At 47.5% G+C, this 22,381-nt stretch overlaps 1 protein-coding gene across 1 annotated transcript in view; it reads right to left on the bottom strand.

Annotated features, from left to right (window-relative positions):
- The window catches only part of LOC139204786 (neural-cadherin), a 140,728-nt gene that overhangs the window by 8,322 nt on the left and 110,025 nt on the right, over window positions 1–22,381 (bottom strand). The window contains exons 18-29 of the mRNA XM_070834784.1: window positions 19,489–20,118; window positions 18,409–19,405; window positions 16,925–17,018; window positions 13,582–13,766; window positions 13,057–13,292; window positions 7,891–8,168; window positions 6,661–6,875; window positions 3,039–3,170; window positions 2,859–2,869; window positions 2,671–2,789; window positions 2,322–2,433; window positions 940–1,113 (exon numbers count right to left, since the gene is read on the bottom strand). Of these exons, the coding sequence (XP_070690885.1) occupies window positions 940–1,113; window positions 2,322–2,433; window positions 2,671–2,789; window positions 2,859–2,869; window positions 3,039–3,170; window positions 6,661–6,875; window positions 7,891–8,168; window positions 13,057–13,292; window positions 13,582–13,766; window positions 16,925–17,018; window positions 18,409–19,405; window positions 19,489–20,118 (3,183 nt within the window). The remainder of the gene's footprint in view (window positions 1–939; window positions 1,114–2,321; window positions 2,434–2,670; window positions 2,790–2,858; window positions 2,870–3,038; window positions 3,171–6,660; window positions 6,876–7,890; window positions 8,169–13,056; window positions 13,293–13,581; window positions 13,767–16,924; window positions 17,019–18,408; window positions 19,406–19,488; window positions 20,119–22,381) is intronic.

Below are 22,381 nucleotides of genomic sequence, written 5' to 3'. Positions count from 1 at the left end.
CACACACACACACACACACACACACACACACTCTCTCCTCACACACACAACACACACACACACACCCCACACACACACACCCCACACACTCACACACACACACACACACCACACACCCCACCACCCCACAACACCCAACACACACACACCACCACACACACACATCACCCACACTCAAACCCACACACACACACACACACACCCACACCACACCACAACACCACACCACACCCACACACACTCACACTCACACCCACACCACACCACCACACACACACTCACACACAACACACCCACCCCACCACACACCACCACCCACACCACACACACACACACCCTCACACCCACACACACACCACCCACCCCCACACACACACACTCCACACACACACCCACACCACACACACACCACACACTCCCACCACCACTCTCTACACACAACACACACACACCTACACACTCTCACACACACTCTCTCACACCACACACCCCACCACACACACACTCTCACACACACACTCACACCAACCACACACCACACACCTCTCACACCACACACAACCTCACTCACACACACACACTCTCTCAACTACACACCAAACTCACTCCACCACACAACATCACACCACACACCCTCACTACACCACAACACTCTTCACACACACCACACAACACCACACACCTCTCCCACACACACACACACCACACACAACACACACACACCACACACAACCACACCAACCACACACCAACACTCACCACACACACTCACTCACACTACACCACACACACACACACTCTCTCACAACCACAACAACACACACACACACACACACACACACACTACACTCTCTCACACACACTCTCTCACACACACAACTCAACACTCACACACACACACACACACACACTCACCAACACACTCACCCCTCGTCACACTTGTCCCGAGTGTCCAGTGTGACACTCGCAGCTGAAGGAGCCCCAGTCGGCGAGCAGACAGGCTCCTGGACGCCGCAGGACGGGCCGGCCGGCGTCAGTCACAACACCCCGTCCGTCAGCTCGGCACCCCGGGCTGCTGTCCACGCTCTCACCTGAGAGCGCCAGGTCGTACACCTGAGGGGAGATGAAGATTACTGTCTCCTGACTCTCTATCAATAGATCTTCATCGACATCGTCAACATGACCGGAGGCATGTGATCACGATTAGACCGGTTCCTGTAAATCTGTTTCTATCACTCGTGAGGCTGAATTCCACGGAGCAGAGAGAAGAGGAGGAGGAAGAGGAGAGGAAGAAGAGGAGCAAGATGGAGAGAGAATGTGAAGGAAGAGGAGAGTATGAGAGGAGGAGAGGAAGATGAGAAGGATGAGGAGAGGAAGAGGAGGAGAGAGAGGTAAAGAGAGAGAAGAGAGAGGAAGAGGAGAGGAAGATGAAAGAAGAGGAGAGGATGAGGAGGAGGAGAGGAAGATGAGAGGATGAGGAGAGGAAGAGGAGGAGAGGAAAAGGAGGAGGAGGTGAGGAAGGAGTCACCACCCCGATGCATGCTGGGTAAATGGGCAAGAAACACATCCGGGCATTTGGACACACAGTGTGTCCGAGCAGCATCAGAGCGTCAGGAGTGAGGAAGACGACTATGATGAGATGAAAATACACATAGGATTGTGTGGTAGGAGGACGATGCAGCGAGTCTGATTCATTATAATTATATTCACCCTGTGATATGTGATGCACGAGATCACACCACCATCTGTCCAACACACCGTCCCACCCTGCACACACACCCACACACAACAACCAACACACTCACAACACCACAACACACACACACACAACACACCACTACACCACAACACCACCTACACACACCTACCAACACACCCTACACACAACCTACACACATCACACACCTACCACCACTCACACACTACCACACCTACAACACACCTACACACACCCAGCCCTCACACACCTCAACCACACACCTACACACACACACCTACACACCACACCACACCACAACACATACAACCACAACAACTCACACACACACACACACACACACACACACTACACACCACACACACACCACACACACCTACACACACACTACCACACACCCCACACACACCTACACACACACCTACACACACACACATACACACAACTCCACACCTACACACACCTACACACACCTACACACAGCCCCTCACCACACACACAACAAACACACACCACACCAACCTACACACACACACACACACACACACACTCACACACACACACACACACAACACACACACAACACACACACACACTGTGTTACCTGACTGTCCACCACCAGGTTGCGAATGCAGCGCGTGAAACTGCGGTAACGTCGATGAGGAGACGTTTCCTTCACTCCCCCCAACTGAAGAGGCTGGAAGACATTTAGATACCTGAGGAAGAGGAGGAGGAGGAGAGGCGGAGGAGGAGGAGGAGAGGAAGATGAAGAGGAAGAGGAAGAGGAAGAGGAAGAGAAGAGAAGAGAAGGAAGAGGAGTCCTCAGATTAAAGTCTCATCATTAAACATCATGAACGTAGAGTAAACAGACAGACAGACAGAGAGACAGAGAGACAGACAGAGAGACAGAGAGAGACAGACAGATAGACAGACAGACAGTGTCTCACTCTCACCTCTGGTTCCCAGGCGTCTCTCCCGCAGCTCTGCAGCCGGACTCACCCCGTCCGCTGGCTCCGTCCCCCCGGCGTCCCCCCTCCAGCTCGCTCAGCGGCACCCCCCCACACTGGTCCAGCTGCCACAGCCTGAACACACACAGAGAGAAACCACAACCTTACTGGAGCCTTCTGGTCTTTGAACGCACCACTAAAGAGACTAAAAACACTCAGGATGAGTTTAAACAGCAACATGTTGCCTTCAGGGTCCCCGTGGACGAGGTCTGTCTGATATTACTGTCCGGTAATGTTATTTAACCTTCAGCCGTCTGCCTGAGACATCTCCCTCCCTCCCTCCCTCCCTCCCTCCCTCCCTGCCGTCACTCCGCCTACCTTTCCGTCGCTGGTGATGTCGAGGCGGTGCCAGCGCCGGTCGGTGACTGTGGAGGTAGGCGGGAGCTGCAGGGTCAGAGTTCCTGATCCGTGGTTTATGCTCAGAGCTGGAGCCCCGTTCCTCAGCTCTGGATGGAGGAGGAGGAGGAGGAAGAGGAGGAGGAGGAAGAGGAGGAGGAGGAGGAGCTTTAGTTTCTGAGGCCTTAATATAAAATCCCACAACTTCTCATCAGCAGAAGTCTATTTTAATGTCATGTGATGTTTCAGTCGGACACAGAAAGTCCAAACCCTTTAAATCCTGAACCTCAAAATGTCCTTTTGTTGCTTTTGCCCATTTTTTCCCAGAAAACGTGGAACTTTCGATATCTGGCAGTCATAAGAGTGTAACAAGAGTTTAAAGTGAGGAAAAACACAAAAACTGAATTTGATTTTAGAGTTTTAGTGGGAAAAAGAACAGATTTTGCAAGTTAAAGTTGAAATTTGAAAAGTATAAAACGACCGTAACGACGCCACACTCGGAGTTAAAGGGTTAAAAAACCGTCATACTGTCTGCAAACATCCAGAGCTTTCAACCCTGAAGTCAGGCGTGTGAGCACATGGTTCTCCTCGGCTCCCGTCGGGTCGTCTCCTCACCTTTTCTGCTTCACGAGCAAAAAGCTGTTTATCAACCTGAACGCCAAAGATTAAACCAACACGAGGCGTCACGCCGTCATCAAGGACTTTTCCTGACTGTTGGTTAATTATCAAGCTGCCCATGAAAAAGTTAAAATAAAAATATTGACAAATATACAAATGATATATCAGATATTTCCTACATGTGATGTCTAGTTTTGTGCTATGCTAATGTTAGCACGGCTGCACAGATAAGTTCAAAGTAGTAACCTACATTTTTTGGGATAAATCTACCTGAATACCAAGTTTTTACGGCGTCCTGTGAGCGAAAGCTGGCACTTTAGATCTTGGGATGGCAGTGAGGTGCGGCTGAAAGCTCCCAGAACCGTTAGTAAGGCGGCTCTTGAGCGCAGTCTTCGCCGAATATCATAGAAATCGATCACATGAAACGACAAAAAACTGCTTTCTGAGAGGACACACTTGGATTTCGCTGACGTCGGCCTTGAGGTCACATGACCAAACCTCCGACCCCGCCATCGCTCCTCCGTATCGCTGTGTAAGCTGCTGAATCCCATCAACAGCGTGTGTGTGTGTGCTGTTCGGGTCGGATGTGTGTGTGTGTTTGTGTGACCCGATCGACCTCGTGGCCACGCTATCGAACACGCGTGTGGAAAAAGGCCTCTCGCGATCAATGCTGCAGCCATCTTTGATTTCCCTCCCCTCCCCGGGCCCACGGCGCTCGATAATTACGTAACTTTAATGCCACGAGATTATGCAAGAGGCGTTTGAAAGGCCATCTGCAGGCTAATCCGCTAACGCCACATCAGGACCTCTGGGAGCTGACATTAGGGTTTATGAAGCTCTCCGTCCACTGAGAGAGTGTCTTTACAGCGCCGGACTGATTCACTCTTTGTGTTTGTTGAAAAGAACATGGCGGCGGCGGCGGCGTGCTCCCTCCAGCACCGCGAGATTAGCGCGTTGGTTTAGAAGTTCAAAACAGACCTTCAACTTTTAGCAAAGGGACGCCGCAGCAGAGCAGAGCAGCCACACCCAGAGTCTCCCAGAAGCACCAAACCAGCTCTGGTGTTTGCTGTGAACGTATCGCCTCTTTACACATCACGACAGCAAACGTCTCAAATTTACATGAAACGTGGTTCAAATATTCAAGTTCAAGAGGTCTGCACAGGTCCGGTGAACCAGACCAGAACCATAGAGGTGAAATTTACAGTTACAGGTTTGAAATGCTTCAGCCTGCAGCAAAGTAGGTCCACTGAAAGTGCTTGTTTGATCCACTGACAGGCTCAGAGTGCTATTCTATGTGTCTCTTCAAAGCCACCAGACTCCATTAACAAAAACAGCGATTTTACTTTGCAGGACGCAGGAGTTTCTGCTTTACAGCTGCTTTGATCAGTTTGTGTGTTTATTTCATTGTGCGACTTTGGTGTAATAAATTGTTAGTTTGGATCCAAGACAATATTTATTTGATATTGTTTTACACACAATAACACTAACTAACTAACTGACTGAGGCAGCGGTAGACCAGTAAGTCCTGCAAGGTAAAATTACTGTTTTGGTGAATGGAGTCTGGTGTGTTTGCAGAGAGCGACATAATGGCTGTTTCTGCTTTATCCAAAAGGATCTGATCTCTGTAGGGATTCTCTCCATAATGCTGTCACACACTTAGAGTAACAATGGACCTACTTTGATGGTCACACTTGGCGGCTGCCAAATTCAGGCCGGCTGAATCAGACCAGAACGGACCAGGATCCTGCTGTTCTGTCTAATCATCCTCCGGTCTTTTTCGGACCACGTTTGATTGTCCTCTGGTCCCTTTCTTGGCCTCAGCTGTGACTTTTCCCCTTGACCAACATATTGAGAGTCTCAGACCTCTTCTGTGATCTTTACTCGCACCGTAAAGACAACTGGACACATTCTTGCTCGGTGCTTCAGTGCCAACTGGAATGTCTGAGATAATCCTTGAGATGTTAATGGATTTTCCTCGAGGTCCAGCTCCAGAGCAAACAGCGCTGTGGTTTCAGAACTGATACTAAATCATCCGGATGCTGTTTGTTCTGTCCAACACTCACATTGTGGCTGTAACTGACTTATGGCCCAGACTCATCAAAAGGCTGTGATAATACTGATATGTTTACAGAGCGTTTTATCTGTTTGATGTAAACTACACATCACCTCCTAACTGAAGACACTGACCGTCTTGTAGTTGCATTGCATTCTGGTCTGTTTTCTGCTGGTGCGTGCGTCTCTAGAATGATGTAATATTGCTCTTATACAGTATTTTGGAGATGTTTTTGCTATCAAACCCCAGTGGAAACTACAGGAAATACTCTGAAGGTGATATGCACATGTTTGCCCAGCTATGTGCAGGAACATAGAGGTGGAGACACCTGTTCAAATTACAACTACAGGTTCGAAATAACTGGTAGGAATAGGCAGTGTGGGAATTGGTTGTCAAATGCAACTATCAAAGCAATAAAAGAGCTTGTTTGATCCACTGACAGGCTCAGAGTGTTATTCTAAGTGTGTGACAGGATTATGGAAAGGATCCCTACAGAGAGAGACCTGGAAGATCCTTTTGGTTTAACCACAAACAGCCGTTATATCGCTCTCTGCACACCCACCAGACTACATTCACAAAAACAGCGATTTTACTTCCCAGAAAGAAAGAAGTTTCTGCTCTACCGCTGCTTTGAATAGTTAGTGTGTTTATGTTATTGGGTGACTACGGTGTTGTAAATCGTTAGTTCAGATTCAGATTCAGACACAACATTTGTGTGACACACAAGAACACAAAAAAACTGAGGTAGCGGTAGACCAGCAACTCCTGTGTTCTCTCAGGTAAAATGAGTGGTTTTGTGAATGGAGTCTGGTGGCTCTGAAGGATGATTCTGGTTAAACAACTAGGATCTTCGCTGTAGCTGCTGGCTGATCTATTGGACCAACTCCTGAAAAACTTTATACTTCTGCACTCTGACAGTTGGAGCTCACCGACGGCGATGAAGTCCTCCGGCTCCCCGGAGTGGGCGGGGCCGAGCGGCCCGTTGTAGAGGAGCAGCCCATTGGCCGACTCAGCCAGGAACTCCAGGGAGATGTGGCTCTGGAAGCAAGGCATGATGGGAGGGAACCAGGCGTAGCCCTGGCCGCCGAAGCTGTGTTTGGTCTGCTGGCACTCGGGCCCGTCGAACATGGGGGGACACTTACACCTGAGAACCAGAAAGAGTTCATTTTATGTATTATTCATGATAAAAACACGATAAACACTGAATATCTGTTAATATCAGTATATTCTAGTACCAGATGTGACACTATCGGGGCCATAAACTTCTAATAAAAGCTTTCTCTACACTGTCGGCATATAACTGAGGAAGCTCTTTCTATTAGGATCTGATTTAAAGCAACATTTTTCTCATAAACAATTGAATTTGCCTAAAAAACATTAGGATCATCTTTCATAACCGACCGTAACCGTATGAAACAAACTCTTCTTCAGGTCATTAAAGCCCCCAAACAGCCTCCGCCATCTAAACAAATACTATGCATGTGTGCTATAAATACTGTCTCAGTTACTGTGGCAGCAGTTTCCTTTCCAGACATGCCAACGCAAATTAAAATGACCAACAGACAGAGACAGAAGCCTTGACAGAAACGCTGCTAATTAAAGCGAACTGCGGCGCATCTTTGCCAGTGTTAACAGGACTTCTTGAGAGCAGAAGAAAGAGAGAAGAGGAGGACGGAGGGAGAACCATCTGTCAGATTTAGCTGCTGAGATGCTGCTTCCGATATTTCAACCATTAAAATGATGTGACAATTCAAAGCCGGCTGCAGTAAATGCAGCTGAAAATGAGGCTTTGGAGGGGGGTTAAAAATCTACCCTCTCTTTCTTATTAAATCTTCATAATGTTTGACGGGTTTACTAATCAGATAACAAATGGGAGATCTCTGCAGGCTTCAGACAGTGACGCTAACAGTTAAAGACGACCGGCAGACTTCCAGTCTGGGGTGGAAACTGTGCAGACGTCAAGCTGCTGCGGAGAGAAACACGAGGCAGAAAGGATGCAGAGCTATGTGTCGTCGTAAAGAGGACATATTGTGTTACGACGATGCTTTTACTGGCAGGAAGTGTCCACACACTCGTGGTCGTTTGGGTGAACATTTAGGAATAAGAAGAAGGGCGAGTATTGTTATCTAATAGGACAGGACATCCCCTCCCTGCCCCACCTGTATCCCAGCGGTCCGTCCTGGCAGGTGCCCCCGTTGAGGCAGGGGTTGGTGGGGTAGGTGGAGCAGGGCAGGTGGATGGCCTCCCGGCCCCTGCAGCCACATCGCGGCGTCGACGAGGCCGACAGCGACACCAGAGAGGTGTTCCCGGCGCTGAGGGCCACCGGGGCCTGGCTGAAGGACACGTCGCTGCTGCAGCCTCCAGACTGAGTGCAGTCCGTGTGGGGGCAGTCGTCAACGCCCACCTGGGAGATGGACACGCCCACCGCGGCCTCCACCTGAAAATGGAAGAAACAATTAGCTAAAAAGAAAAAATAAGACAAATGAAACTGAAACTACATAAGGGTTACTACACTACGAAGCCTTTGCAGCAACCCACCTGTGAGTGGGTCCTTTTTGTTTCACCAAAAACAGCTGTTCTATTGTGTTCCTCAAAGCCACCAGACTCCATTGACAAAAACAGCTATTTTTACCTCACGGAGCGCAGGAGTCACTGCTCTACTGCTGCCTTGGTTGATTAGCTTGTTTGTGTTATTTTGCATTACACAAATGTTGCGTTGGACCCGAATTAACCCTTTAAAATACTGAAGTCGCACAATAACAAAAAACAAACAAAGCGATCAACACAGCAGGGTATGAGCGACTCCCATGTAAAATTACTGTTTTTCTCAATGGAGTCTGGTGGCTTTGAAGAAAGCGTTGTTAAACATTGTTAGACACAAACAAGCATTTTTTCTGATTGGTCTACTACTTAACCCCCCCCCAAAAAAATAAAAGAGCCAAGCTGAAACTAGCAGAAGACTGAAACTACCACCCAACTAAATGTAGGGTGAATACAATACTATGTGAAACTCAAACTAACAGGGGACAATAACAAGTATTATTGAAGTTGCGAACTCTGTTTGAACATATTAGAGAGTTTCAGAGGATGACAGCAGCTCTCTTTGATCCAGCGTCTACCTGAATCAGTGCTAACTGGATTTACTCTCTTTCCTCTTCATGTTATTTATGCACTTTGGTGTTTCTCTGTCAGTTTCCCCTCCTGTTAAAGTTTCGCTGTCATTCGCTCTCTGTTGCCAAATTCACCCGTTTCCCTGCTTGTCATCTCGATTCTTCTCCCTCTCGTTTTGTCTTTATGGGTGAGAGGTTTTCATCAGAGTCCCTCGGGGGTTTCCTGTCTCTCTCTCTCTCCGACTGTGTGTATTTCTTTTTTTGGAGTTTAGTTATTCGGCTGACACCCTTATCCGCAGTGGCTTACACTCCCCGGGCGGGCCTTCACTCTCTGGGCTCCGGAGCCACTTTCAGCGTCGTCTTTGTATTTATGTGACACTCGTTGTTCTAAATCAGTCGAGATGCTTTCTTTCCTTTTAACCTGAGATAATTAAAGACACCTTCCTTCTGTGGCGTCTGACGTCCGGGCTATTTTTAATCACGCTTTGTTCTGGAATCAAAACCTGAAGCTTTGGTTGTGTTTGAAACGAGTTGGCTCACAGGATCAGATGTGCTGAGCTGATTCTGACACTGACAGGACGTGTGAACTGAACTTGTGACCTTCAGGCTAAATAATAAGAATAATAATTATTATTAATAATAATAATAATGATAATAATAATAATTAATAATAATAATGAGAATAATAATAATTAATAATAATGATGATAATAATCACTTTTTCTCTATTTCTGCTCTTTATTTGGCCAATTTTAGGTGTTTTAGCAGCGAATTTACATGCAAACGATCAATTAAATGTGTGTATCTCTGTGTGTACATGTGTGTGTATCTCTGTGTGTGTACATGTGTGTGTATATGTGTGTATCTCTGTGTGTACATGTGTGTGTATCTCTGTGTGTACATGTGTGTGTATCTCTGTGTGTGTACATGTGTGTGTATCTCTGTGTGTACATGTGTGTGTATCTCTGTGTGTACATGTGTGTGTATCTCTGTGTGTGTACATGTGTGTGTATATGTGTGTATCTCTGTGTGTACATGTGTGTGTATCTCTGTGTGTATCTCTGTGTGTGTACATGTGTGTGTATCTCTGTGTGTATCTCTGTGTGTGTACATGTGTGTGTATCTCTGTGTACATGTGTGTGTATCTCTGTGTGTGTACATGTGTGTGTATCTCTGTGTGTACATGTGTGTGTATCTCTGTGTGTATCTCTGTGTACATGTGTGTGTATCTCTGTGTGTACATGTGTGTGTATCTCTGTGTGTACATGTGTGTGTATCTCTGTGTGTGTACATGTGTGTGTATCTCTGTGTGTACATGTGTGTGTATCTCTGTGTGTGTACATGTGTGTGTATCTCTGTGTGTACATGTGTGTGTATCTCTGTGTGTACATGTGTGTGTATCTCTGTGTGTACATGTGTGTGTATCTCTGTGTGTACATGTGTGTGTATCTCTGTGTGTGTACATGTGTGTGTATCTCTGTGTGTACATGTGTGTGTATCTCTGTGTGTATCTCTGTGTGTGTACATGTGTGTGTATCTCTGTGTACATGTGTGTGTATCTCTGTGTGTACATGTGTGTGTATCTCTGTGTACATGTGTGTGTATCTCTGTGTGTACATGTGTGTGTATCTCTGTGTGTGTACATGTGTGTGTATCTGTGTGTACATGTGTGTGTATCTCTGTGTGTATCTCTGTGTGTACATGTGTGTGTATATCTGTGTGTACATGTGTGTGTACATGTGTGTGTATATGTGTGTGTATATGTGTGTATCTCTGTGTGTACATGTGTGTGTATCTCTGTGTGTACATGTGTGTGTATCTCTGTGTGTATCTCTGTGTGTGTACATGTGTGTGTATCTCTGTGTACATGTGTGTGTATCTCTGTGTGTACATGTGTGTGTATCTCTGTGTGTACATGTGTGTGTATCTCTGTGTACATGTGTGTGTATCTCTGTGTGTACATGTGTGTGTATCTCTGTGTACATGTGTGTGTATCTCTGTGTGTACATGTGTGTGTATCTCTGTGTGTGTACATGTGTGTGTATCTGTGTGTACATGTGTGTGTATCTCTGTGTGTGTATATCTGTGTGTACATGTGTGTGTACATGTGTGTGTACATGTGTGTGTATCTCTGTGTGTACATGTATGTGTATCTCTGTGTGTGTACATGTGTGTGTATCTCTGTGTGTGTACATGTGTGTGTATCTCTGTGTGTACATGTGTGTGTATCTCTGTGTGTGTATATCTGTGTGTACATGTGTGTGTACATGTGTGTGTACATGTGTGTGTATCTCTGTGTGTACATGTGTGTGTATCTCTGTGTGTGTACATGTGTGTGTATCTCTGTGTGTGTACATGTGTGTGTATCTCTGTGTGTGTACATGTGTGTGTATCTCTGTGTGTACATGTGTGTGTATCTCTGTGTGTGTACATGTGTGTGTATATCTGTGTGTACATGTGTGTGTATCTCTGTGTACATGTGTGTGTATCTCTGTGTGTACATGTGTGTGTATCTCTGTGTGTGTACATGTGTGTGTATCTCTGTGTGAAAATGCGTGTGTACATGTGTGAATGTGTGTGTATCTCTGTGTGTACATGTGTGTGTATCTCTGTGTACATGTGTGTGTATCTCTGTGTGTGTACATGTGTGTGTACATGTGTGAATGTGTGTGTATCTCTGTGTGTACATGTGTGTGTATCTCTGTGTGTGTACATGTGTATGTACATGTGTGAATGTGTGTGTATCTCTGTGTGTACATGTGTGTGTATCTCTGTGTGTACATGTGTGTGTATCTCTGTGTGTGTACATGTGTGTGTACATGTGTGAATGTGTGTGTATCTCTGTGTGAACATGTGTGTGTGTATCTCTGTGTGTACATGTGTGTGTATATCTGTGTGTACATGTGTGTGTATATCTGTGTGTACATGTGTGTGTATCTCTGTGTGAACATGCGTGTGTACACGTGTGAATGTGTGTGTATCTCTGTGTGTACATGTGTGTGTGTATCTCTGTGTGTACATGTGTGTGTATATCTGTGTGTACATGTGTGTGTATCTCTGTGTGTACATGTGTGTGTATCTCTGTGTGTACATGTGTGTGTATCTCTGTGTGTACATGTGTGTGTGTATCTCTGTGTGTACATGTGTGTGTATCTCTGTGTGTACATGTGTGTGTATCTCTGTGTGTACATGTGTGTGTGTACATGCGTGTCCATATTTCGGTGAGTTCACGTGTGTGAGACGGAGCGTTAAATAGTTTACCGTGTGTGTTAAGTGTTGCTAAGTGCTGCTGAAATGTGTGTGTGGACGTGTGAATGTTTAATTGATGGTCGTCAGAGCTGCTCTCTGCTGACACACTTCCATCAAAGCTGAAAAATCAGTCTGTTTGTTTTAATTTGACTGAAATTCTGAAATTATTTTGACTTTGAAGACTTTTTTTTTTTGTGTTTCGGCCGCTCTAGTTGACGCTTCAAGCAGAAGCGTCTGACAGCAGGAAGTCAGACAGACAAACCCCAAAGAGAATCAGCTCAGTTTTCAAAATAAAAGCCCCCCTGCAGACAGTCAGTGGTATATTCCAGCAGCACATCGGTATTATTCTCTAATGTGGGGGGGGGCACCAGGCCAGACGTCAGCCGCTCAGAGGGGTTTTAACAGCAGAGGTTCATCCTGGATGGAGAAACACTCTGACTTTGACTTTAGCTGCAGCACAACAAAGCAGGAAGTACATCCAAGAAACACATTTAAAGCAGCAGAAGAAGAAACGCGGCCTGTTGGAAGCACGAAAATCACGGGGAAATGACCAAATCAGCAAAAACCTCGGAAAGCCGACTAATCAGCCGGACAAACGGCGTCTGAAACGCTCCCGGTGGGATGTGGAGCCGGAGCTCGGCACAGACGAGCCTGCTGGGATTTTTTAAGAGCAGAAAAACTAAAACCTGCTTCTCCGTCTGTGTTCACACTTAATTCTGTATGTAATGTCCACGTAGCTGCTGCTCAAACATTTAAATCTATACATTTATTATCATTTATAAACTGCATTTCGGTGTCTCAGTACTTAAACAATAAAGTTGAATATCTATCTGATCCATAGACGTCTTATTTAAAAGTTAAAAACAGACTTCTGAGGGCCTGAAATCGTGTTGACTGAAGTTTAAGAGGCCGATAAAATGGAAAATATACAAATAAAGGGATGAACATCACCAAAAGGAGCCTCACCTTGGCTTTGTTTGCCGCCACGTAGCCGTGCAGCTTCTCCGTCTTGTAGTACGGCGAGCCGTGAGCTGCGAACCAAACGTTGAGCGCCTTCTCTCCCCGCCGGCCGGCGTCGCCCACGGAGAAGATCTGGACGTTTTCCGGCAAAGTCTGCAGGAGCTCCGCCAGCACTCGGCCCAGGCGGGAGAACCGACTGTCCTCCCCTCTGCTGCTGCTGAAGAACTCGTCCACGGTCAGGTCTGGAGGAGGAAGAGGCAACCATCATTAAAACATGGTGATCCGATGGCGTCGGACACGAGAAGATCAATGAAAAGGTGAAGGAAGATGAAGATAAGAAGGAAAATGAAGAGAAAGCAAAAGGAAAAAAGGCCCGACAGAGGAACAGGGAGTTTATTCCCATCATGCCTCTCTGACCGCCCTGAAGCACTGTGGGATATTCAACACGGTGCCTCATCAATAGCAGTCGCCATGGCAACCATGGTGGCGCGCACGCGTGCATCTCGTCGGCGTCGGCGTGCTGAGACTCACTGGTGAAGCGGATGGAGGCGGCGTTCTGCACGGCGTCCTGCCGCAGCCCCCTGACGACCACCTGAGCGGTGGAGGTGACGTCCGGCCAGGTCCGGTCCGACACGCGCACCTGCAGCTGGTACGAGCCGGCAGGAGCCCCCTCCCTGATGGTGATCTGACCCGAGCTCTGGTTCAGACTGAACAACCTGAGAGAGACACGGAGGAGAGTCTTCTGTAACTCATAACATGACTGCATATTTTTAGGTTTTGGAATTGGTCCAGTGTATCCAGTAAATAAACGGGCCTCATTGGCTGTAGCTTAATCCTGCAACCAGACCCTATAGAGAAAAACGGCAATTTTACCTCACAGCACACAGGAGCTGCTGGTGAGTTAGTTTGTGTTTTCGTGTGACTTTGGTGTTTTACAGTGTTACGACGGGTCTGACAAAACATTTGTGTAACACACAATAACACGAACAAACTAACCGATCAAGGCTGCGGCGGAGCAGCAGCTCCCATGTTTTGTGAGGTAAAATTACTGTTTTTGTCAATGGAGTCTGGTGGCTTTGAAGAGAGAAATAAAATGGCACACTTTCTTTTTTTTAACACTTTTTGTGCACTAAAACTAGAGCCCAGGTACTTTATGTAGCCTTGTTATGTGCTGTGTGCGGCCTGTTTGCATATTTTGTTTGTCTATTCCATGTGTTTTATTCCTTTAAATTTGTCTTTGTTTGTGTTTAATGGCTTCAGCAGTCTGTGGATCATGTGGGTAATCTTTCAGATTGTGAGTTTAACACTAAAATAAAACAACTAAAAACTGCTCTCAGGACAATGAATCATATATATGCATCAAAAGTGAACCAGCCACCTGTACAGCGTGTGTCTGGGAAGTAAAGTTAAATGAACTTTCATATCATATTAAGGGGAAAGTGGAGCAGCACCAAAACACACGGGTTCATTGGTAGAAAATGTCAATATCTGCTCTCACTCATCTATTTTTCAGTGCCATCTTGAATCTGACTTTCTCAGCTGGGACTCCTCAGATCAAACTCCAACCAGTTGGACGTCTGAGGTTGGGGGGGGGGGTCTTGATGTGGAAAACTTTGGCTCTCTCCACTCTGCTGCACCAGAGAGACCCCCCCCCCCCCCCCCCCGGTCCTGAATATGTGCCATCAGGCTCATGTAACTGTTTAACCTCTTTCCGCCGCGGCGACCTTCAGAGCTCAGACCAGACGGATTAATTAACCGCGACTGAATCGAGGCCAAAATGCATCGGGAAGGGACTGCAGAGGGATCGAATCTGCTGCAGGGGAGGCTGCTGCCTACCTCCTCTTGGATTTATGTCACGCTTTAAAGGTTTGAAACCCTGCAGCACAGCACTTCACTGACAGGAGGCAAATGAGAAGATATAATGTGCGGATCAATCCCAAACAAATGACTTTCTGCTAATGTCTTGATTTCCTGGTGAGCTGACACGCTGTTATTGGCCCGCTGGGGCTGCCTCACCTCACCCCAACACTGAACCGTTCCTCATTTTCCCTCCACTTTTTATCACCGTATGTAAATAACCTGCAACCTAAAGCTGAGCCGCACTGCGAGCACAGCTCTGTGCCGGCTCCAGGCGATGAGGGCTTCAGGAGCGTCTGTTCTCTGGCGGTTTCCCTTTGTTCTCGCCCGTTTCTTGTCGTCCTTCCTTATAGGTATCTCGTTAGAAGAGAGGGTGGCAGGGAGCGCAATCAGGCCGTCCTTTCAACGCGCCCACATGAAGCCTCGCCTCATCAAACAAAACGAGCGCGCCCTCGCCGCGCTTCACTGGGAATTTTCAATACCGCTGGTTATGAAGTATTAATAGCACTGTTCCTGACAAGTCAGATCCCCTTTTCTATCTCTCTCTCCTCCCCGTCCTCTGCCCTTTCATTCTCTTTCACTCTTTCTTTGTTTCCCCCTTCAAACTGCCTGTTTCTCTGTCCCAATTTTCCTTTCTCCCCTTTGTCGCAGCGCACCTTTGTACTGTCTCTCCTTCTCTATTTTAAATCTGTCAGTTCCCGTGCCGCTCTTTTATTTTGCCCTCTGTGTCTTCATGCATCTCTTGCTGCGTGTCACATGAGAGGGGACACTTTAAGAGGGAGTCTTTGCTGCTAAAACACTTTCACGTCTGCCATTCTCTGGGTGCTTTCATCCAAAACTACTCACAACGGGCGTAACAGGGGTGTGTACATCCACAGCGAGGAGGGACCGGCCGTCCACACTCATTAAATCCTCCGTTTGCCATTTATCTACTTCCTGTTTTCAGCTTTCGACACAGATAGTGATGGCTTTACTTTTCTTTTGGATTTCTGTCTCCACCCTGGAGTCAGAAACACAGACTGATACCTGAAAACCTAAACAAGGGGCAGGAAATGTGCCGTTCTGTAGATTGTGGGCGCCGTGTTTGCTCATCGCTCCTTAAAGACTCGCACCAAAGTGCCTGCAAGTTTAATGTGCAGTCTCTGTTTTTGTTGGCCATGTTCCAACGCAGGCTGTGCAGGCTTTAGATTGTTTTCCTGCAGATTGTGGATTCAGTTGTGTGATTTATGACAGTGAGCTCTGTTTGTCCTGCTCCAGTGTTGCACTGTGTGGTAAATTATTGAGGTGTACGTGCAGACTGACTTTATTATATCATGTATTTATTATATCACAACAATAACGCAGCGCTGACAGGAATGAACTGAAACCAGCTTAGTTAAACAGTTGCTCTAAATGTGGATGAAAGCGCGGCCTGTATCTGCAGTCGGTCTTCTATCTGTCGCCCGAACGGGTCAGCACAGCGGTGGCTGAGCCCGTGGCGAACTGATGCATTTGCGGTGTTCCTGGGTTTTCCAACTGGGTGTCAAGATGACGTTCCCAGGAAGAATCGACGACAAGTTGGTCCAGCAGAGAGCGGAGGTGGAAGCGACGTCCTGTTTTCTCTCTAGCAGCGAGAGCAAACTGAAAATATCGATGACTGCAGACGATGAAACTTCAAAGACTCTGGATAAGACGATAACGGGATCGAGGTCCAAAAACACACCTGCAGTTCCTGCTTATCGCCATCGGTGGCGCCAAAGAGAACAAAACAGAGATTTTCGAGACTTTAACTTAAACTTAACAACTATTATATCTACAGCATCACTTCCTGCCTCATTATCTACCTCTACCTTTACCTAATTGTTTACCAAACCTCGCTTCTCTTTCTCATATCACTCCACCTTGTGTCCTTGCGCCCCTTCAAAGCCCTCCGCCTCTGCCTCTAACCATTTCTCCTCCACGTCTACTTTCACCTGCATCGCTTCCTGTTTGCACTCAGCCATCTCATCGCCGTCTCCACTCTCCGAGATCAAAGTACCTGGACGGTTTGCCTTCGAACCGGTACACCTTCTCGCTCCAGTCATCAAGGTCGGGGGATTGAACTCGTCCGAGCACCGTCGTCGGGAGAATACCTGTCAGGAGGTGGGAAGCAAAAGGCACAAAAATAGTCAAAAAAAAATGCATCGGCTTTGAAAGGAATTAGTTTTGAGTGCAAGGTCTCCCTGTGGTACAATCCAAATATTAAGAGTGACGGAAAGAAAGTGGAGGCTTCTTTAGGGAGATAAGGTGGCAGGCGATGCCTCACGGTCACGGTTTGACGGCACAGCAGGAAGAAATACACACATTAGAATCACTCGCACAGTGTTTCCCCCCCATCTGCCATAAAAAAAAGCTGAACGCAGCGCTGTAATCTCTTTAGCTGTGAAATCAGCTGCCTTTTAAAAATGGCTCCTGTTTATGCTCCCGTCAAACCTGGGACTGAAGCTGGAGTTAATTGTTTGCTTCATGGCATGTTGTTGAGGGACGTGATGGATTCATATTAGCGGGTTAATGTACTTTCATGTGGAAAGGCCCCGGAGAGGGAACCCACTAAAAATACATTACAGAAAACCTCAGTTTTTCCAGCAAATTACAGGAAGCTGACAGATGGTACGAAGCGCTAAATAAGTGATGTGGGCTGGAGCGGGAGGCTGCGAGCAGTCGACTGTGACGAGTACAGGCTTAAAGACACGAGCACAGGGTACTCAGGAGGTGGGAGGAGAGACACCAGTTCGAATCCCTCAGACCAGCTGGTGAACTCTGACCCGGGACGATGAATGCTAAATGCTATCGTGTCCCTTGAGCAAGGCAACAACATGAAAAACAACACGCGCGCTCTGCAAAGTCTGCTCCTGGATAAACGAAATAAAGGTTTAGCAGAAAAGAACTGCAGCTGTGAGCGGCAGGAGGAAGGAGAAAAAAAAAAAAGGGCTTCATCGGTGTGTAACTACTTGATTTGAACTTTTCTAGCGGCTCACTTTGATCCGCTCCTAAATCAGAGAGCAGCCGGGTTTGTTCAGGCGAGCTCAGTCTGTATTTGCGTTCACGTCGCGAATGGTGGCGGCGTAGCGTTCCAGCTCCTGTACGCCTGTCGCTCGCAATTTGTAGATAAGTTTAAGTGCACGTGGCGCAGGTATGTCGTTTGTTTTGATTAGTGAAACACGTTAAAACGAGCGGGAGGATCTCATGTTGCCCCCTGATTGTTTAACTCTGCAAGACGCTCAAAATCAAACCAGTTTCCCTGAGTGATCCTTAATTTAGTGCATTTTAAAAAACAATCTCAGGACTAAATGTGCTTCATGTGAACTTCTGAGACTGAGATTTATCATGATATTTGCATTTTTTAATATCACGGCCACAGAAAATGCTTCTTCTTTTCAGAAAGAGTATATTTAACTGTTCATATCCACAGAAACGTGCTTCCTGCTGCTGGTGAAACTAGTAATCATGCGGTAAAACCAACACTTACGTAAACAAACATACCTTCATAACTGTAGACGATGAAGTTGGAGTGTCCCGGTAAGTGCGGGTGGTCGTTCCTGTCGCCAATGACGACGGTCAGCGTGCTGGTGGAGCTCATTGGAGGAGAGCCACTGTCAATCATGAGGATCGGGAGGTGGTACTCCTTCTGCCGCTCGCGGTCGAAGGTCCGGAGGGCGGTGATGGCTGCGCTGCCGTTTCGAAAGTCAGTCAAATTGAAGTTGGTGGCGTCCGAGGTGAGCATGAGAAGCCGTATGGAGAACGGGCCGCCGTTGGTGGAGGTGTCCCGGTCGGTGGCGTGGAGGAGGAAGGAGGTTTCGTTCATTTGAACCGCCTGGGGCGCTGGCGTGTTCTCCCAAACGACAGGCTTATAGGGGACCTCGAACTCTGGCCCGTTGTCATTGATGTCAAGCACGGTTACCACGACGATAGCAGTGCCCGTCATGGGCGGACTCCCGGCGTCCGTGGCGAGGACCATGATCCTGTGCTGTGAGATTTTCTCTCTGTCCAGAGAATCGGCCACCACCACCCAACCGGACTGGTCCACCAGAAACTGACCGTAAGGGTCCGACTCTTTGGAGATGCTGTAAGAGAAGCGTCCGTTTTGGCCCGAGTCCAGATCGGAGGCTGTAACCTGAGCAACAATCGTCCCCACAGGCACGTCTTCAGACATGGCCGGCGACTCGTAGAATTGTGGGAAAAATACGGGCGCGTGGTCGTTGGAGTCCTCCACCTGAACGAGACAGTAGGCCAAGCTGAAGAAATCGGCGTCTTCGGCCTTCAGGGTCAGATTGAAAGTCCTCTCGTGGGGCTTCTCGAAGTCGACCTTCTTCTTGAGTTTTATCACGCCGCGTCGGTTCACTTTGTCCGTCTCCACAAAGAACTTCCTGTCCTCGTCGCCGCCGACGATGCTGAAGGTTACCACGGCGTTCTCACCCTCATCGCCGTCTGTGGCGGAAACGACAAGGACCTCACTGTTCACCTCCAGGTCCTCCGTCACCTGAATCCCGGAGGACACAACAGAATTAGTGAGATATAAAAGCCGTTATATATCTTATGTATTGTTCTCCGTGCTGGACTCACCTGGGCGGTGTAGAGCCTCTGGGTGAAGACGGGTGGGTGATCGTTGACGTCCGAAACCATGATGGTGGCTGTCCCTGTGCCCGCCAAACCCCCTCCATCCCTGGCCTCCACCACCACCAGATACCGCTCCTCCACCTCGCGGTCCAGGGAACGCAGGACGGTGTAGATGGTCCCGGTGCTGGCGTTGATGGAGAACAGGTTGAGGTTGATCTCGTTGCGGACGTTCTTGATGATGCTGTAGGTCAGCATGGCGTTCTTTCCCTCGTTGGGGTCGTCCAGGTCCATGGCGCGCATCTCCATGACGGAGGTGTCCGCGGGCGAGTTTTCAGGCACTTGGCCGACAAAACATCCGTCGACTTCGAGTGCCGGGCACGGGAAGAAGGGCGCGTTGTCGTTGACATCTCGGACCTCTAACAGCACGTCGGCGAACCCCGTGAGTCCCGCCCCTCCCTCGTCCGTGGCGAGGACGAGGAATCTCCAAGCCGGTCGCTCCTCGCGATCCAGGCGCCGTTGGGCGTAGATCCTCCCGGTGCGTTCATCGATGGTGAACTCCCCGCCCGCGCCCTGGCCATGGAGGGAGTAGCGGAGGGCGGTCTGGTCGGCCTCCTGGTCCGGATCCGTGGCCGACACCTGCAAAATCCATGACTTCTCAGAATAATCTCATCTGGTCTCAGTCTACCAGCCAATCCAGTCCATTTATTATCATTATCTATAAGAGGTTATGAGTTAAAACACTGAGCAGACTCAAACATTTGAGCCTCTTTTAGCCTTTAGCATTTAAAGCACTTATATTTTCTGTTGACTGGATTAATAAAAATGTGGACAGGCAGGCGTGGAAAGTATAATTTGGGCTTTAAGCACTCATCATTATCCACTTTGTACTTAAGTCCTTAACTCTATTTGATCTTTTTCGTAGTTTTTGTCTCCTAAAAACAGGTTGTTATCATTTCCATATTCCACATTTTCAACATTTTATGTTGATGTAATGTCTTTATTCAAGAATTTTGAATTGCTTTTGTGTACGAAATGCTGCTTTTAACAATTTTTCAAAACTATTACAGACGGAATAACTTGAATTTTGGTGATTTTAAACTGCTCTAATTGATCTCTTTCTTAGTTTTTGTCTTTTATGATATCTTTTAAAAATGCTGTTTATCCTTTTTATGCTCTGAAATGTCTTTATACAGGAATTTTGAACTGCTTTTGTGCACAAAATGCTCCGGTGAAACACTGTAAGTGAGTAAAAACTGCTTGTTTATGCTTCTGCTGCTGCAGGGACAGACACAAACATTACAGTGGACTGGGTAATCTGAATTTTGCAAAAGCATTTTACAACCAATATGTAAAAAAAAAAACAAAAAAACAATTACCTGCAAAACACAAACACCACATTGTCTTGGCGATAAAGTAGATTTCATTAGAGAGCGGCTGCAGTTGCTGGCTGACTTTTCACTCCAACTGAATAACACTCTTTAAAGGAAGTATTGCTTTTTGAGGCATTTCTCATCAAAACAGTTAAATTGCTTTTTCATTATGTACAAATGTCAAGCCCAGCAAATAGGACGTGAGGCGGGGAGCTGATTGCAGAAGCTGCCCTGCGTCAGGGACTCTGCAGCGCGGGAATAAACATTTCTCTGTTGCTTTGTCCTGTTTGCTTAATTAACCTGCATCCCTGCTATCTCTCCCAACGAGGGGACAAGAGCAGCGGCGGCGACGCGAGCTCTCACATCTGTCACCGCGACACACACTGCAATTAAAAGTTAATAGCAGCCAACAAAAGCAAGAGGAAAAAAAACCCTCTCTTTTACCCTTTCTTCTCCTCTTTTCTAACCAGAGGGTTTGTTTACAGAAGCCTTTGAAGTCCTCCCTTCCCTCCCTTCCCTCCCCCGCTGCCACCGCCACCTCCCCCCCGTTGGCTCTCTGCATACCCTGACAACGTGACACAGGTAGACAATATTGAAGATGAGCAGCCGTGGCGCCACAGAGGAGGCTGCCGCGCAGGTGAAGTCAGGAAATATTCTTTTCAAATTGGATTTTCCCCTCCGCTCACTATCTACTGAATTGTATTAATGCACGGGGGCTCAGAGCGGCGTGCGTTCAGGGAGGGGCCGGCAGCCAGGAAAAATAAAATAAAAAAAACCATTGAGAGTGTTCGAGAGGAGCCGAGCGTATATCAAATCAATTCCAGGAGGCGAGGGGAAGCAGGGCTCGGTGACATGTGCCTCTCTGATGGGGATTACTTCCATCTCTTTAATCTGATTTAGCGCGGCAGCACATGCATATTACTGTGAATTACCGGGGATAGGTGTGACGAAGGGCGGGTAAAAGCCACGGAGGAAGGTCGAGTCTGACTTTCTGAGGCAACTTTTCCCACCCCGGGCCCCTTCCTGTCGGGCCTGCGTCGCCTCCCAGCGCCTCCGTCGCGCATTCACACACGTGTGAAGTGTTAGTTTGAGGATACCGGATCTCTGCTGAGGTGTCGCCCCAGGCCAAGTCCGGCTATTAGAGTCTATTAGATTTGTCCGATATTAAACCTGATATGTTTCCACATCTTGTTCGGATAAACGGACATTTTCCCAACAAGCCGCTGCTCTCCGGACGGAGTGTTCGGCTTTAAATATGGTTTTATGAACACGTCCGTTCGTTCGTTCGTTCGTTCGTTCATTTCCTGTGTTCGCGCTGATGCTGTGCAGGGTCACCGCAGGGCTGGAGCGTATCCCAGCATGCACCAGGTGACGGGAAGAGTACAAGTTATCGATAACAACACCAACAGACCGAGAGCACAGAATTATCGGCATAAAAAATGAAAACATTGACAGTTTTTTGGGGGAAAATACCTGAATTGACGACTGATGGTCTGTCTGATCTAAATGTTGAGGTTACTAAACACTGA

Source organism: Pempheris klunzingeri, chromosome 8, assembly GCF_042242105.1.
Source record: "Pempheris klunzingeri isolate RE-2024b chromosome 8, fPemKlu1.hap1, whole genome shotgun sequence".
NCBI lineage: Eukaryota > Metazoa > Chordata > Actinopteri > Acropomatiformes > Pempheridae > Pempheris > Pempheris klunzingeri.
Note: the sequence above shows the minus strand (reverse complement) of the source record. Positions and strands in the feature narration are given on the sequence as shown.